This window comes from Larus michahellis, chromosome 1 (genome assembly GCF_964199755.1).
Source record: "Larus michahellis chromosome 1, bLarMic1.1, whole genome shotgun sequence".
NCBI classification, from domain to species: Eukaryota; Metazoa; Chordata; class Aves; order Charadriiformes; family Laridae; genus Larus; species Larus michahellis.
This window is the reverse complement of record NC_133896.1, coordinates 184,736,935-184,753,863: the sequence shown is the minus strand read 5'-3', so window position 1 is coordinate 184,753,863 and position 16,929 is coordinate 184,736,935. Positions and strand designations below refer to the sequence as shown.

At 34.8% G+C, this 16,929-nt stretch overlaps 1 protein-coding gene across 2 annotated transcripts in view; it reads right to left on the bottom strand.

Annotated features, from left to right (window-relative positions):
- The window catches only part of DIAPH3 (diaphanous related formin 3), a 244,841-nt gene that overhangs the window by 177,487 nt on the left and 50,425 nt on the right, over window positions 1-16,929 (bottom strand). For both annotated transcript variants that reach the window (XM_074564575.1, XM_074564566.1), the window contains 8 exons: window positions 8,172-8,282; window positions 7,621-7,739; window positions 7,354-7,470; window positions 5,960-6,078; window positions 5,760-5,824; window positions 5,045-5,149; window positions 2,434-2,769; window positions 1,322-1,436 (listed from right to left, as the gene is read on the bottom strand). In XM_074564575.1, coding sequence (XP_074420676.1) covers window positions 1,322-1,436; window positions 2,434-2,769; window positions 5,045-5,149; window positions 5,760-5,824; window positions 5,960-6,078; window positions 7,354-7,470; window positions 7,621-7,739; window positions 8,172-8,282 — 1,087 coding nt within the window. The remainder of the gene's footprint in view (window positions 1-1,321; window positions 1,437-2,433; window positions 2,770-5,044; window positions 5,150-5,759; window positions 5,825-5,959; window positions 6,079-7,353; window positions 7,471-7,620; window positions 7,740-8,171; window positions 8,283-16,929) is intronic.

Here is a 16,929-nt window from a genome sequence, read left to right as displayed (position 1 = left end):
TTCAGTTAAACTTTGAAGGGATGTTAATCTTGTTAACTCTAATGTTCTCACCGTCTGTGGAGATTCACAATTCTCTTCAGAGCCATTAACATGTTCCTGTTTGCCTGAACATCATCTTGTCTCCCAAATTTTACTGTTTAATTACACACAGGAAAGAGTATATCCTCCAGTGGTTTTTAAACCTTCCAACCTATTAATTCAGGGAACATTCTTGGGAATTCTCCTAACATTATAGAGGCAGCACAATGATCTTTTAGACTTATTCTAAGAGATTCAAGCAAAAATGTCTATGGTCTGTGAGGTTCTCACGACTTTTTATGTTTGTACAACATTCTTAATGTTATTAAGTATCAACAGTAACAAACTGTAATACTCAACTCAGTAGAAATACTGCTAGAGCATAAAAGCCTACTTTCACAAAAGCAGAATAAAGTTCTTCACTATGGTTAAAAAAAAATAATACTGGATAATACACACCAAAGCATACAAAAAAATGGAAAAACTTGAGAATGCCATCTTAAATAAAAATGCCAAAATGAAATTTGTAAAACAAGCTAAAAATATAATAAAGTCTTTTCCATTTGAAAAGGAATTAATCATTGCACCCCTTTGTCTACTGCGAAGTACTAAGTCTCTGATATCAATCAAGGCAGGTGGGGATGGGGCACAGTGAGGAATGTGTCAAGAAATAACAGTGGAAATACGGGCATTTTATATACGGGGCAGAATGACCTAAACTATTAGTGAGGCAGCTTACTTCCAGAAAGGGAGAAAAAGTTGAAAGCCAGGAATACTTTCAAATATATTGCTCTTACACAAGGCTTTAAAAGCTGAAGAAGCTAAGCAAAGTATCAAAAGAGATCAGTATTGCTACAGGTTTATCAGAAAGTAGAATAATTCATAAAAAGACTCTCCTCCCCCATGGAACCAGAACACATCAATTATCATATGCATTCTGAGAATAAACACATCATCTTTTGGACTCTAAGTTACATCACGGTATTTTATTACAGTATTCTGACAAAATTTTATAAATATTTTTTCAAATGCGACTGAATAAAAGTCTGTATTATCCAGAAGCATTTTGGGATTTTTTTTTGGTAAGGTTTTCCTTATAGGTCACACAATTTTTGTTACCCTTTAAGTAAAATAGTTCAATATTACTGCTGTAAGCAGTCTGGGATCTTCAAACTTTTTTCTTCACACACTCCACTTAAAGAGAACATTAATGTTATAGCCTGAATTTTTTCATAGAGTATTAAGCTCCAAGAATTTTAAATATATCTCTAAAAGCTGAAAGTTAAAGCAATCAATGACTTACCCCTTTTTTGACAGCAAAACGTAAGTTCCAATTTGCAAAGCATGTCAGCATTCTCATACTTGTCCTCTTCCGCCTTAACCCAAAAACAGGATTCTGTCATTTCCTGAGGCCTGATCTACAAGCAAGAGACAAAACAAAATTTTATAAATTAAATTATTTTGATACAGAGATCATTTTGCTATTATTTTGATGCAGAGACTGTGTTCTGTAGAATTTAAAGCAAATGAAATATTTAAGAGCTCTGTAAAACATGTACACTTTTGGTACACAACTCATCTTTAGAATTGTTAATATCTTCCTGATTGAAGAGAATAATGCTTACTGTAAGTGCTTTTGGACAAACTGATTCTAATAATACGAAGCAACACAGACATCATACTCTGTTACCCAAGGCCTAAATATACCTGATTATCTTTGATCTAGATTTAAAACTTCGGTAAACTTTAAACTGTCTCTGAACACAGCTGGTTTAACTAGATATTAAGTACCTTAATTTTTACATTGTAGCTTTGATTGCTTCCTAAAACTCTGAAAATCTTTTTACTGACTTATTTTGGTCTAAATAATTATAGTTTCCAAAATTCAGTATATTGATAGTCCTGGTATACTGGATCCTGTCACAATCGAGAAGAAAAAAAAAAAAAAAAAAAAGAACAAACAGACACTAATTTTTCAACCATTAAATTTATATAAGTACATTTACACTAAGGACTAATGGAGAGACCTGCAATGCTTCTTCCCACAGTCCAAGCTAGACAGACGCAAGACGCTTGTTTGGAAACTGTATAGCTATCAGTACAGCGCAGTGCCTGATTCAATGTAAACAGTTTGCTAAAAGAAGGCAGAGTCGGACCCAGGAAGCATGCTGGTATCAAGGTTATTATTCTAGACCAGAACTGACTTTTCCAGGCATCTCAAAGTCGACATACTTGTCCAGATGATTCATGAGTCAATGAAACACAGTTTTTCAGAAAACAATGAAAACTAAAGGCATATCTTACATAATTTAACTAATGTATCAATTGCTCAATATAGTCTTACTCCTGACAATCTATTTAACCTAAGCTCTATATAAGATTTTACATCAAGTATTTGCCATTAATCAGTACTACCTTGGACCAGTTGAGTCTTTTCATGGTAACCTCAGGTCTGAATTCTTTTTTAGGCTTCATTCCAAATGGCAAAGTACATGAAGGTGGAGACCACTGTGCTCCAGGCAGGCCTGGTAGAGGGGGTGGTGGAGGAGCACCACCAAAAGCCAGGGGAATTCTCAAACCATTCAAAAGTGGTGGAGGAGGAGGGGGAGGCGGTGGTGGTGGAATTGCTCCGTTAGAAGGCAGCGGTGGAGGAGGTGGTGGTGGAAGCTGATGTGGTCCTGAAGCTTCCAGTGGAAGAACAGATGCATCTCCACGTGTTGATTGCAGAAAACCAGGTGGCAAGGAGCCATACTGATAAGGAAAATATTCAGTTTCACATTTTTTATTAACAAAATGCCGTAACAATCATAGTTTATAGATTAAATCCAGCAAGCCAATTGAAAGTCAGTGACATTTTTCTTGTACAGGACAATCAAAAATTAATTATAATGAGGCCAATGTGCTTTTGATTTCATAATTGGAAGTCTCAACATTTGAAGCGAACATTCAGACCAGGGGGTGCATGCCAAAAATGACAAACTGAAATGCCATATCCCACTTGTCATGTTTAATTGATCATGATCTAAGAAGGGTCTGATAGGTATCTTGATGAAATTTTACCTAGACTAACATGGTTTAGCTCAAATTAAAAAAAATAACATATCAGTCTCTAGCATTCTTACTTAACCTACAGATTACAGAGAAACATTGCAAGGACATAATAGCAGAACCTGAAGGGATTAGTAAATCTGTTGAAAAACAGGTATTTTCCAATATAGGAGCATTCTCATTTTACAGAATTGAAAGCACAACATAACAACGAAAAAAATTCCTTCCAAAAAACACAGCTGCCTTACACAACAACTTTTATTCTATATAGTAAGGACATGTATACTGTAACAAGATAGGCTCATTAGCATGTAAGTTTAAAAAAATATATATATTTATGTCTGGTATTTTAAGAACTTCTATCATGGGCCTTCAAACATTAAGAAATAGGTACCTGACAAAAACAAGAATAGAATAGATAAGAAACATTTTATCTACTGGTGATAGTATTAATCAACTTTTCAATTGATAATTATGAGCTCAAACAGTCCATTTTACTTTTATAAAATGGAGAGAAACACAATAAGCAAAGGATTTAATATTTTTAAAATGAAATAGCTGGATATCAATAAATACAAAAAAAAATACATGCACAACAATATTGTCGTTGTGTTGTTTTGAATTTCTGAACATACGTATTGTTCGCACTAAGAAGACATTGAACAATTAGGCTCTAATAACAAAAGAAATAAATTAACAAATAACAAATACAAAAAAAGAGTAAAGGAATGAGACCAGGAGAAAAACAGTCATAAGAGATGGAAGTAGTCATGCTAAGTAGCAACTGATTCCTCTTAAGACAGATTTAAGAGTACCAAGTTGCAGTAATCAATTACTTGATATTTACAAAACATTCCAAGTATCCCATTAATATTGGGATAATTCATGGTATGATAATTAGTGAGCATAATAATATGTTATGCTCACTGTCTGCACAGTTATATTTAATACAGCGACCCAGAGAAAAAAGTAAAATAAGAGAGAAAACCAATTTCACTCAAAAAGTATATAAGCGTGTTTTCAAGACACACATAAAAATACTTCCTTGATGAATGATTTACAGCTTTCACTGATTTTTTTTAGAATGCAACAATTTTTGTAAATGCTTTTTTTAAAGCCCATTTGACTTTGATGTCGACAGTTAATTCTGACCAGAAACCTGAATTAGAATGACATTTTTAAACAGACCAAAGCAGAGCTAAACTAATTTTCCTCACAAAGAAAATTAAACAAGCTCAAAAGTATAAAAAAAACTGTATGAATAAAACATATATCACCTTATTATATGCATGTTTTACCAATACTGTCTTTCTTTAGCCATTTTTAGACTATGCTGCTTATTCCAGGAAACAAGACACAGGAAAAATCACTCGGTCACACACTGTCCTTACACAGATTTTTAGAGTTGAAGCAGCTACAAGCAGTTACAAGCTCAAGTATTACTCTCAAAAATCTGCACTATTCCTCTCCATCACATTTTAAAATATCTATTTATGCTTGAAAATTGAAAAATTATCAGGAAATGTTCTTATCCAGCCACAGGTTATTTCTTTCACTGCTGGATATATCCATGGTAAGGCTCCAGCAAAGCAAACCGCATAATGAATAATTTCCTGTGGAGGGATAAAGATCACAGTGATGAATGCTAATCTAAAAGCATAAGACTTATTACCCTATGTGGTTAATTACTTTGGAAATATATGACACTGAAAGCAAAACCCAAATGAAACGTAAGAAACTAGTTTAATTAACAGAGCTCGGGCACAAAAAGGATCATCTGGGAACTCAAACAGCTAATTAATGTCACACTACAATTCTTTGTATAAAAGCGAAATAAAGGAAACTAACAGTCAATAATAATCAATAACAAGGATTCTTTGAAAAAACCCTCAACTGTACTATCAGAATATGCAAAAGATGCAAAATTAAGTCCCTTTCAAAAACAATACTTCATACATTCATTTCAACTGTCTTATACCTGTGATTTAAAAGCTTGTAATTCTGTTTCTAGTTCATTGATTCTTTCTTCTTTTTTTTGCAGTAGGGCCTGGGTCTCCTGATGAGCTACAAAATCTTTTTCAAACTAAGGAAAAGAAAGAAAAAAAAATTTTTGCTACTAGTCACTTCTGCGTACCTTATTTAGATTTCAACTCTTCCTTTTGTGTTTGTTAAAACTCCCATGTTAACAATACTAAGGACACATACAACATAGCTGCTATTCTAACTTCCATGTATCCACGGAGTGGAAGTACCATTTCTATTACCACCACAAGCCTTTACTATATGAAATGGCATAAAGCATGTAATGTATTTTAAGTTGGAATTGGACAAAGTAGCTTAAAAAAATGATGTACAGTAATACAGAGTCTGTACATCCAAATGAGTCAATTCTTATTCTCCCACTGTTTATGTTGTTGAAGAAACTGTTCAAATAAAGTATTCAGTTGATTCTGGGGAGATTCGTACATGAGACATTAAAATAAATAGTAGAAAGACTCTCAACTAAGGTTAACTACTTTACACCACTTTTCTCTGCTTTCTAGTCCACAAGAAACATCCAAATTTCCACTTAAACATAGAACTAATGGTAATTTGAAGTTAAAAACTAAACCACATTCAGTTACACCATTCATGAAGCTATTAAGTGGTCCCCTGTGTCCATCTTATGAGCACGTAACTTAAAAATTACTTACTTTTCTGGAAAGTTCAGAAGCCCTCTCTTCACATTCTTCTAATCTTGCTTTATCTACACATATATCTTGAAAAAATAAACAGACACACTTGCACATATACAGGGAACACAAGATTCTTAATCACATGTATCACTTTAACTTGGGTTTTGGAACATATAAAGAAGTATGATACTGTAATTGTTTCTAAACATAGTACTTACCTATTAAGTGGCTGACATTTATATCTAATCTTTTACGATACGTGAAATCTGGGTCTGTTCCACTTCGATGTAACACTATCTGGGACACACACTCTTCAATTAATTTGAAATACTGTGGACTAAAGACAGAGGTGAGTTCTTTTACAGCATACTTATTTATTAACGTATACTTAAAATCTTATCTATGAACACAGTAAGGTCAAAAGATTTGGACTGACTTATTTCCATAGAAGGGTAGGTGCAAACCCCAAAAGTCTCACAGGACAAATACATCCAGGAGTTTCTTACACAAGAACAGTTTACACTAAACCTGAAAAAACAGCAGCCCTAATGATAAACAATTCATAGGGTATAAGAATCTGTATTATATAATTCATATTTATTCATATATATATTATATATGAATTATATCTGTATTTTTCCCCACTATGGAAACACAGAAAGGAAGGACTCCCTCCTGCTTCCCCCCAGTAAAGAGAAGGCTCTTCATGAGCTTGATCCCTTCGGGTTTTGTGACTTTTGTAACCATGGGTGTACTGCAGCCGTGCTTCAGTAACAGGAATGAAAAAACACCTTCTTCTAAAATGCCAAGGAGTATGACAGAACATGCAAAGCATGAATTAAAACCCTTTGAGGGGGAAGAGGTCTAGCACAGGTGTATCCATGTCAGGCAAGCACTCAACCTTTAAGGGTACATCTGTGCTAGACCTTGCCCAAAATGCAAGGTTATGCAGAATGCTATGCAGAAGACAGACGGCTTTCCTTCCCTTTTCAGTTCATATCTGATTCCTCCAGTGTTTTCTCAAAAACAACACAAGCAGACTTTAGAAAGGAAAGTATTTGGCAGCTTCAAACATCTAAGATTTTATTAACTTTTTCTCTGTATTTTATCTGATAAACTTCCCAAGAGACACTAACGTTTTCACGCTGACCTATAACGTATATTGAGAATACTCAATTCCCAACCAAAAGTTACTCTACATTAGGCATATTTTCAGATTTCTGTATTAAGTGCACTTCTGTGCATACTTGGTGGTTTTGTCCTTTGAGTCAAATACATCACAAAATTACAACGCTACTACCATGATTTATAACCAACTAAGAGACCTGTCCTAATCACTTAGACTTGCAGTCAATAAGCTTCATATCTCAACACAAATAGTTTTCTATATTTATATATAAAGTTGTATCCTAAGTAGAAGAGACAAAAACATATAGATGGCATTCTTATTCAAAGCTGATACTTTTGAATATGAGTTCACAAATGAATACTTACGAATTGGAGTCGCAAATACTAAACTATATTTATCATTAAATTTATGGAAGAAATATTCTATTAATGACTAAATGACAAGAAAATTGATAATCAACATTTAACATAGCATTAAACATACCGTATAAAATAGTCATTTCTTATAAGCAAAAGATGTTGGAGAATAGAAAGAAAATATCCTTCAGCACTAGTGTCCTTAACTGTATTCCACACCATGTTGTAAACATCATTTACTTCAGTAAAAATGTTAAGGAGAGTAATAGCAAGGAAAAAAATATTTCAGTCAAATGTTGATTGACAACTTTTTTTAAACAGAAGTTATACCAGAAAAATGTCCATTATACACTTTATTTTGTTCGTGTTTCTCTTGCTGGTATCAAAAGGATATTCTAGTTCAGATCTAATATCTTCTAAACGATGAGAGAACTCGATCATGTCTTCTTCCTTATGCTCATTGAACACTTTCAGCTGAATATCTAGTGCTTCATTCTTTATACATTTCAATTGCTGCAAAGAAGAAACAATAGAAAGGCTTGCAAAATTAGCATTTCCATACGTAAATAAACCTTATCTTTTTAGCAACTTCAAAAAGTCTATGTTATTTTAAAGTTTCAAATTACAAAAACAAACCAGTTCAGTTAAATATTCAAAAGGTAAACATGGCTTATGCCTGACTTAACAAGTGTGTGCACAACGGTCTGTCACATGTTCTAAATCAAAGTCCTAGAATGCTGAGGAATCAGCATAAAGTTCAGAGAGCACACTTCACCTTTTCATTCTTATTTTAAAACTGATTCTCATATCTAACTGCTCATGCTCAGACTTAATAAAATGCCTTTGAGAATAATTTATTAGAACTTGTTCTCCCATTCCCCCTCTCAAGCTCAAATAGTCCAATAATTTAAATAGTAATGCAAAGAGAGACTACGAGACGCTTACTGGCAGTATCTCTTTCAATCCACTGCGCATAAATTCATTTCTGATGTGAAGCCTAAAATCCAAGTCATCAGGAGATGTAACAAGAGCATTGATGAGCTGCATGCAGGCTACCTATAACAGAAGAAATATTAAACTATTTTATTTCTGAGATTTCAATATGCATCACAATCAAAAAGACATAACTAACTACTAATTAGACATTATGTCATGTAGCCTTATAATTAAGTTACTTTAATTTCTTATCAACCACATGAGCTACAGACACCAAACACTAGTTCACAAATTTCCATAAAAATGAAGTATTTTCTCACTCCATTCAATTTTGTCTTTTTATACAAATAGCAAGTTTTTTTATTAACTGTAGCACAAAGTAAATACCTTGATAAACATAATTCTCAACATATAAAAATCAATGCAAACATACATTTATCTACACATATAGATAAAAACTTAGTGACATAGCAGAAATGGTAAAGTCTGCATAAACAGTAGAAGACATATTAGAAGACAAGCTGCTGATTAAACTAAACTGAGCCTGAACAACAGAAGAGACTTTTCCTCTTTCCTTTTAAAAATCTTCCCTCTTTCAATATACTGAGCGTCATACAATATTTGATAGGGATCAGCGCTTCAGTTCAAAAGCAAGCATCAGGTCAACTACTATGCCTGGATCAGTCTTTTTTCCTGTCTTTTTTTTTCGTTTTTTTCTTTTAAATACCCTCTTTATTGCCTGCACATCTTGCTTCAATGCACAGGAAATGTGTTATTCATGTATTTCCAGCATTTTAAGGGCTTTTTAAATGCACAAGTCAATTGGGATATGTCTTCTGACCTAATATACTATGTAAACAAGTAAAGCAAACTGGTTTAAATACTTTCTCTGTTGTAAAGCCTTTTATCATCTAGAAAATTATGATGTATTATGCTGTGGTCAGGAGAAAGGTAATACTGGGAACATACTGTATCAGTCATCTTCAAAGTACATGTAATTCCGAGCAATGAATTTACATATGGTCACCAGAAAAACTGGATGGCCAAGCTACTTTGATACACAACAGTTTTACAAGAGGAATGTGGTAAGACTAAATGATAATACAGACTACAACCATGAACATACATTTATCCTACTGCAAGGATTACAAATATGAAAGTAGTTGCATACTTTACTTTAGCTAAACTGTTATAAGGGTGCATGGCAGTTGCCATAACTTAGGCCTACTTGAGAACAGTGTTAGCATACATAGATGAACTTCAGTTAACACTACAGGAGAAGGCAGTAGCTTAGTTATAAGAACAGAGAAGTGTAAACAATCTGTTATTCAACCTGAGAGCTGTGAATGTGTTGAGAAAATCAAGTTAAGCAGATTGTGAGTTCCAGTAGGTGGTTATGGACCAAGTGTTAGAATGACCATTCTCCACCCAATCGCATAGATAATGGTGTTTAGAGTCACTTGGAGAGAGAACTCCAAGGGCCCCACAACTCTGTGACAGGGGTTGGAACCATCTCTCCAGCTTCCAGAGACACCTGAGAGAAGAGGGATGCTCAAGGAAGGATGGCGTGGCATGACATGGTTGAAACCACTGGACTAACCCATCTGACACCTCTCCTGGAGAAAAGCTGCCATGTCAGCATCTATTCTTGTATAACTCCATCATACAACATACCTTGCATCAACAGTAACTTTAAAACAATAATAGGAGGAGAGAGTAAGCTTTGCTCCTTCCCCTTACTTGAATAAAACACTGAAACTATGCTCTAATCCCTCAGAACTTCTATGAAAATCAGTGTATACACATACTTAGATTTGCAAAATAATAAAAAACTATTGTCCTATTTATTGATATCAGTAAGACAAAGCACACTAAATTGATTTAAATCAACTGCATAAAAATGTTAAGATAGACTTCTAACTTACTCCAGTCTCAGAGAATAATTATTCAAGTTACAACATCTAAACAAATTTACATCAACACAAGAGGGTGTGGGGGGTCAAAACTTCAGCTAATTGAACATGAAGCTGTATTAAAGCTGACTAAGAAAAGGTATGTTTGAGAGACAACTTGCAAAAAGCATCTATGATTAACACATCTTTTTCCTCAGAGATAACAAAAGAATCATAAAATCATTTAGGTTGGAAAAACCTTTAAGATCAATGAGTCCAACCATTAACATAACACTGCCAAAACCACCATTAAACCATGTCCCTATACGCCACATCTACACATCTTTTAAATACCTCCAGGGATGGTGACTCAAAGACAACCAGAGAATCTGTAAGGTCAGTAAAAAATCATGGTGAAAAGGAATACCCAAAGAAAACAAAGGCCACAGCAACACTTGATAGAACGTTCTACTGCTGTACGAAAGGAGTTCCCAAAGTAGAACAGACACAAACAGGCTCAGCGGTTGGCAGAAGAACTTGAAAAACAAAGCAAACAATCAGAAGTCATAGAAGAGTATTGACCCAAGTGTACTGAAGAAAACTGAGGACAAAATAACTTCAGTACTAGCTATTGCATTTAAGTTCTTACTGGAAAATGTGTTGACATCCAAGAAAAGGAAGATGGCAGAAATTATACTGATATTTACAAGGACATGTTCGGGAAAATCTGGACAATTACAGACTGGTAAGCTTGATTCTTCTACAGTGCTAATATATTTTAAAGTATAATAGAGAACAAAATTAATAAGCAACATAAAAAAATGCAACATGAATAAATGAACAGTATGAATAAATGCAACATGGCCTTATAAAGCAAAATCCTCTTTCACAAACTCATGAAAGTTGTTTGAAAGGCTCAAGGTGCAGCTAAGAATGCCTACTGGACTGCTCTACGCCTGGACTTCAGAAAACAAAAGAAGTTTGTAAAATGTCAAAACCATTCAGAAAAATTTAGAAAACAGCATGTTAAGAAGCCAAATTCCAAAATACTACAAAATAGTATTGCATTTGATGTTTAGAAGTTTATATTTAAAAAAAAAAAAAAAAAGCTTTTAGGGCTCAAAAATTATTTGGCTGCACTAAGGTTTGTTGAAGTAGTATTTCCTCGCTACTTTTTTTCTCACTGTAAGTTCATCTTTTTATTTTATGCTCGCAAAGTGTGCAACGTGTAAAAAATTAATAAAAATATCAATAAAATAAACCACATTCAATACTAGAAGCTGCAAGGCAATGAAAGCCTGTTCATGTCCTTTTTCCATATTCTTTACAGTGAGATCAATTACACTATCACCTAATGAGTAACAATAAAAAAACCCTACACATATTAAAGAGGGATATATCTATGCTGCGTTTTCTTTCAGAAAGGTACTGGCACTGCAGTACTAGCAGTCAATTTTAAAAGAACCCGGTTAAATCAGGAATATAGGTAAAGGACCACAACTTTCCTAACATTCCTAACATTCTCCTAACATTCTGTCGTAAATGAAATATGTTCCCTTGAGAAAGATCTTTCCGATTCAGGGCTTCTTTAAAGTTATGAATAAGAAACAATCCACAACTATTCTTCCCTGAACAACACGCTTGGAAAGCTGCCAAACTGATAACAATTTGGGGCTTTAACCGTCACAGTGGATTCTTCATCTTTGTAGTGTCTGTCAGAACTATTTTGATGACACTTCTCCACCCTGAAATCTGTTATTTCCCTAATTTTATGCAATACGTTTCTCTATATATGTCTACACTATTTTAGAAACCTAAACAAGAATATGACTTGGTTAACTTCTCATTTATTTTCTTGAAATAAATCCAAACATTGCTCCTGAAGCCTTTTTCCATGCATGTACTGTTTCTAAGTTATTCTAATATTTGTTTGTTACTGCTGAAGCACCACTCTACACTAAGAAACAAAAAGTGGTGCTAACCCCCAAAAAAGGAAACTACAAATACCAAAAGATAAATAACAAGAAAATCCTTAGACTCACCTACATCCTAACCCCACACAACAATAAAAAAAAAAATTAAAATCACGTAAGGTGCCCAGTCCACTTCTCAAAAGTGAGCTGAATTAAACCTTCCAGCACTTGTGTTAACAGCACCCATCAGAGAAGAAATTAAGACTCTCCTATTGCACAACTTAGTATTTTTGGACACTGAAATAGCTCCTCATATTCAATAATTGTCTGTCATGTCCTTTACAATCTTGTTCAGAACACGTGGCCTTGTAGCCCAGTTATTTTTGCTAGCAACAGGCTACAGGCTTTGTATTAACTAACTAAAACCACATGCTTCCAGACTTGTCAGGAGCTCTGTTTTGGCTTATATAGCTGCAACAGGATTTGTGTAGTAACAGAATGACTACCACCCCACTAGTTTTAGATTTTGCTTAGCGTTGTAAAAGTTTGTGGCACAAAGTTTATTATTACATGCATTTCTATAACTAGCAGATAGCAATATGTCCCTAAATAAAATGCAGCATAGAAAAGCAGAGGCACAGGATGCAAGCAGACATGTGTTAGCACTACTAAGAGTAATTTGATTAGACCGTTAAATCTTCATCTAGACCAATAACAAACTCTTGGCTTTAAATATAAGGTGTATTCCTTAGGCCCACAAACTGCACAGGTTGCAGCGTCACAATGTGGTGGAGAACCTGATCAGCCTCGTGTGCAATTTGGACTGAACAAATGGTAGAAAAAGCAGGCAACAAAAACAGTTAAAATTTAGTGCAACAATACCTTACAGAATATATTCTCTTATCATGTAGATATGGGCTGTATTCTTTATTCTTAAATCCTTTTGTATTTGTTTTGGTATCAGTCCACTTTACCAAACCATCCACTTTGTCAGTATTTTTCTTCAGCAGCCATGATGAAAGTTTTTACTTCCCCCAATTTTGAGCCTATTTTGTTGAAACCTGTTAATACCATCACTGATTTATCTCTCTGGAGTACTGAGTCTTTCATTCAGTTGCATTTTCTTGATTCAATTAGCTCTGCTATTCAAAACCAGTAATTCAGTACACTGACAGATGCCACCAACACCTGTACTCCTCCTAACATCTGCGAGGCATTTCAATGACTGTAGACTTCGTTGGACAACCCTATCATACAGTCAGTAATACCATACAGTACTGCAAGGTTACATTTCCATTTCAAATAAAGTCAAACTCCATATTGTTTGATGACATCAGAATTGGAACCTTTGTCATTGTTATCAGCAGTTTAAAACACAGTATATTTTCATGCAAAACTTTATGTGAATGGATTGCTAAGCAAGGAATCAGCATTTATCCCACTTGATTTAAACTATCAGTGAAGAGGCAATCAGAGACTGAGCAAAGTACATTACTGTGAAAATCCTGATCAAGAGCTAACTACAGTTTTATCTTTGAGGAAGCAATGCCATTTAGATGAAAGGATGTCTACAGGTGTAATTGCTGCCAAAAAAAAAAACCAACAAGGCATTTTCTTTTAATTTGCCAAATCAACACAGTACATGTGCACATGTGCTATTCAAAAAGAACAGAGACAAGAAAGGATAATGAAAAGCAAGAGAGACATCAGTAAAAAGTACTGTTATTCTAGTACTGTAGTCAAATTTGATCAAGGAGGAATTCAATTGCAGTTCATAATCAGAACACACTTTAGCTTTCCTGGAATAAACAAGACAAAGAACTACTGGATTATGTTAGCAAACTATTTCTATAGGAAAACAAAGACAAAGTAATAGTGAAAGTTTGCAACAGAAGTCTACAAAAAACAGAATGAGAAAAGGTTATGCTAGAGGAAGCAAGCGCAAGTCTAAGCAAGGCACTGCTTAGATATCTACCTTTGAGTAATGTGCTTCATGAAAACTTAAAAAGAAAAAACACACAAAAGAAAAAAACACGTAAAGTCTGTCATGATTTTTTTTTAAATTATGAAGAGAGAGGTACATGACTTTTGTTTAGAAATACCAGATTATGACTTTCTCATCTTAAAATCAGTGCTAAATCTGTTTAACAACAGGCTTAAGAAATTCTGAATATTCAAATACAGATTGTATTTAGAATTATTAAATTACCAGAAAGCACTACTGACTTCAGATCTAACAATACTAACAATAGCTAAACAATAAGTTTGGTCCCTGCTTCTAGAGCGTGGCTGCTAATCAAAGAAATGGGAGTAGAAGTAACAGATATGGTAAGATCTTCCACAAAAAGAGACTGTCCAGTCTCTAATGCTGGTAATAACGGGTCCAACCAACAAGAAAACAGAGTCCAAAGAGTTGAAAGAACTTCTTAAGGGAGAAAGAAAGCTACAGATAAGTAATTCTTTTCTTCAAGTGCTTGTCTCTACATGCATTCATACTACACAAAATTCCAAGGAGTACCCACTCATAATTATTTGTCTTCAATGTTCCTAATTAAGCAACAATTGAAGAACAATTATCCTAAATGTAAAATCATTCCTTGACAATTCTCAAAGTACGTAAAACTTAAATAAAATGCCTGTGACACTCCAGTTGACAGCTCTATAAATGTCAGCTCTTGGGACACAAAACAATTGGTCACTGCTCACGTTCCAGATGAGTGGGCCCTAACTGCGTTCTTTTACACTCAATTACCTCCGATAAGATTCTGTAAACAGACTGACAGCCTTTTGAATTTTCAGCCATGGACACAAGGTGGGAAAGCTGTGTCCATATTAAAAAAGATGTCTCATCTTCAATAAATGAAGAGGTACTTCAGCTGAGGTAGTATGAGGTTTAGTGAAGACAGGTAAATTAGCTTCCTAGGAAGGCAGAAGTCATTGCGAGTAAAACATTCTGGGCAAGTGATCTATATCTAAAACAACTCATGAAGAGTTGTAGATTCTGTAGGTGGAAGTATTTTGTCAGTCTGCCCTTGAGAAGATGCCTGAAGAAGGGAAATTATTTTAGGCTCTAACAGAGAAAGGCACATGTTAATACACAGCGCTCTGGTGTAGCTACCAAAATTTTGTTGAGGTGCTGAGGACTGCAATGTCTAAGTACTCTTTCCTGAAGGGCACCTCTAACCCAAACAGTAATTACATCTTGATAGTATCCTGCTTTTTACAACAGGCATGCAGCAAAGACATGTAGAGGTACTTTCCTTTCTTTAGGTAAAAACCAAGAGCAAATCTTTCACTTCACCTGGCAGTCTGGTTAGATGCTTCCTTCTCTTCTTCATCTCTAAAGAACTGCAGCTAAGCATAGTCCACCAAGTTAGTTTTCAGAGGGCTTTCCAGTCAGCCAGTGTAGTCCATGTGAATCATAGAACCACAGAATGGTTAGGGTTGGAAGGGACCTTAAAGATGATCTAGTTCCAACCTCCCTGCCATGGGCAGGGACATCTTCCATTAGACCAGGTTACTAAAAGCCCCATCCAACCTGGAATGCTTTTAACGTCCTGCTGCCACATGGTAAGGAAATCTACAATACTTAACTTTGCATGCTTATCAAAAAGATAGGTATATATTGATGGATGCACACACACCATTTTTGGTAGGGAAGAACTTTGCATGGATGATGATACCGTTCATCTGGAATGTCAAAATTAAATGCTTTCCTCCATAAGAAACTAGACAAATGAGATCAGACATATTCTGCTAAGCAAGAAGTTACAGCTTGAAATTCTAATCTTCTGCGATTCCAATCGGTGATGTCTATCAAGTTACAGGATCCATTTTCTGAGGATTCCACAGTCTGTACTTTAAACTTGCATACTCCCCAGTTCAAGACCAGACAGAATATACCTAGTCCTTTTCTGGTGGAAAATGTCGGGTATATCTCAGTAGCTCAGAGCAGCTTTTCCTTTGCATAGACAAGACGATCAATACTAACTATGTGGTAAGTATCACCTTATGTCATATCTTGCCCATTTGAATAAGAGAAACTGCTTCACTTTTCTCACTCTTACTGCAAGTTTGTAGAAAAGTCTGTAAAAATGATGTATATTTATTAAATTCTGCTTGCCAGTATCAAACTGGCTGTAGATTTGGCTTTGGTACAGACACTACATTAACGTTCATCAATTATTTACCCTTGCTAAAGACCAAAAATTCTTAGTAATGACTTTGAGATGTACCATCCACGTGAATGTAAATTTACATAGACCTTATATAATTATTACCAGTCTATACATTTAGATAAGGTAAGCTTTGCTCCAATTCATCCTATAACATATGCAGTTATGGAAAGGATCTCATTAGCACAGAACATCCAAGAATCACCAAGTGATTCAGCTAACCAAAATATCATAGACCATACTATCTCACATTCTCATATTATTAGATGAAAAAAAGATGAAACGGTATTCCCTAACAACTAAAAATACTGAGAAGGTAATATGGATGAATAGGTAAGACCTTTTACTTTGTCACAAAAACCAGTTCTCCTAGGACAGGCACCTGCAGGTTTCCACAGGGATGATCAGTGATCATTTTTCAGGAACTTAAATGGAAAAGGAAGAATTGCACCTTTGCTTCAACCTTGTACCTCTTCTCAGTTCTAACTGGAAAATTAGGAAGAGCAAGCATCCGCAGTTAGAACTGTACAGAAGAACAGCATTCTTCAATTACTTTAACTGCCTGCTTGAGAAACAGTGATAAGAGATGATGATAAGAGAGCAGAAACATTAATTTGATTGAAAAGAATGAAAGAACTGGTCAACACACAATTTCTTGTTGTTGTTGTCATCATTGTCTTAAATGCATAAAAATGGGTTGTGTCAGAAGAGCTGTATTACCTGCCTCTGTGAATTGAACAACCAAAATACTAGACTTTTTCAGTTGTCGTCTTAAGTATACAAGGTA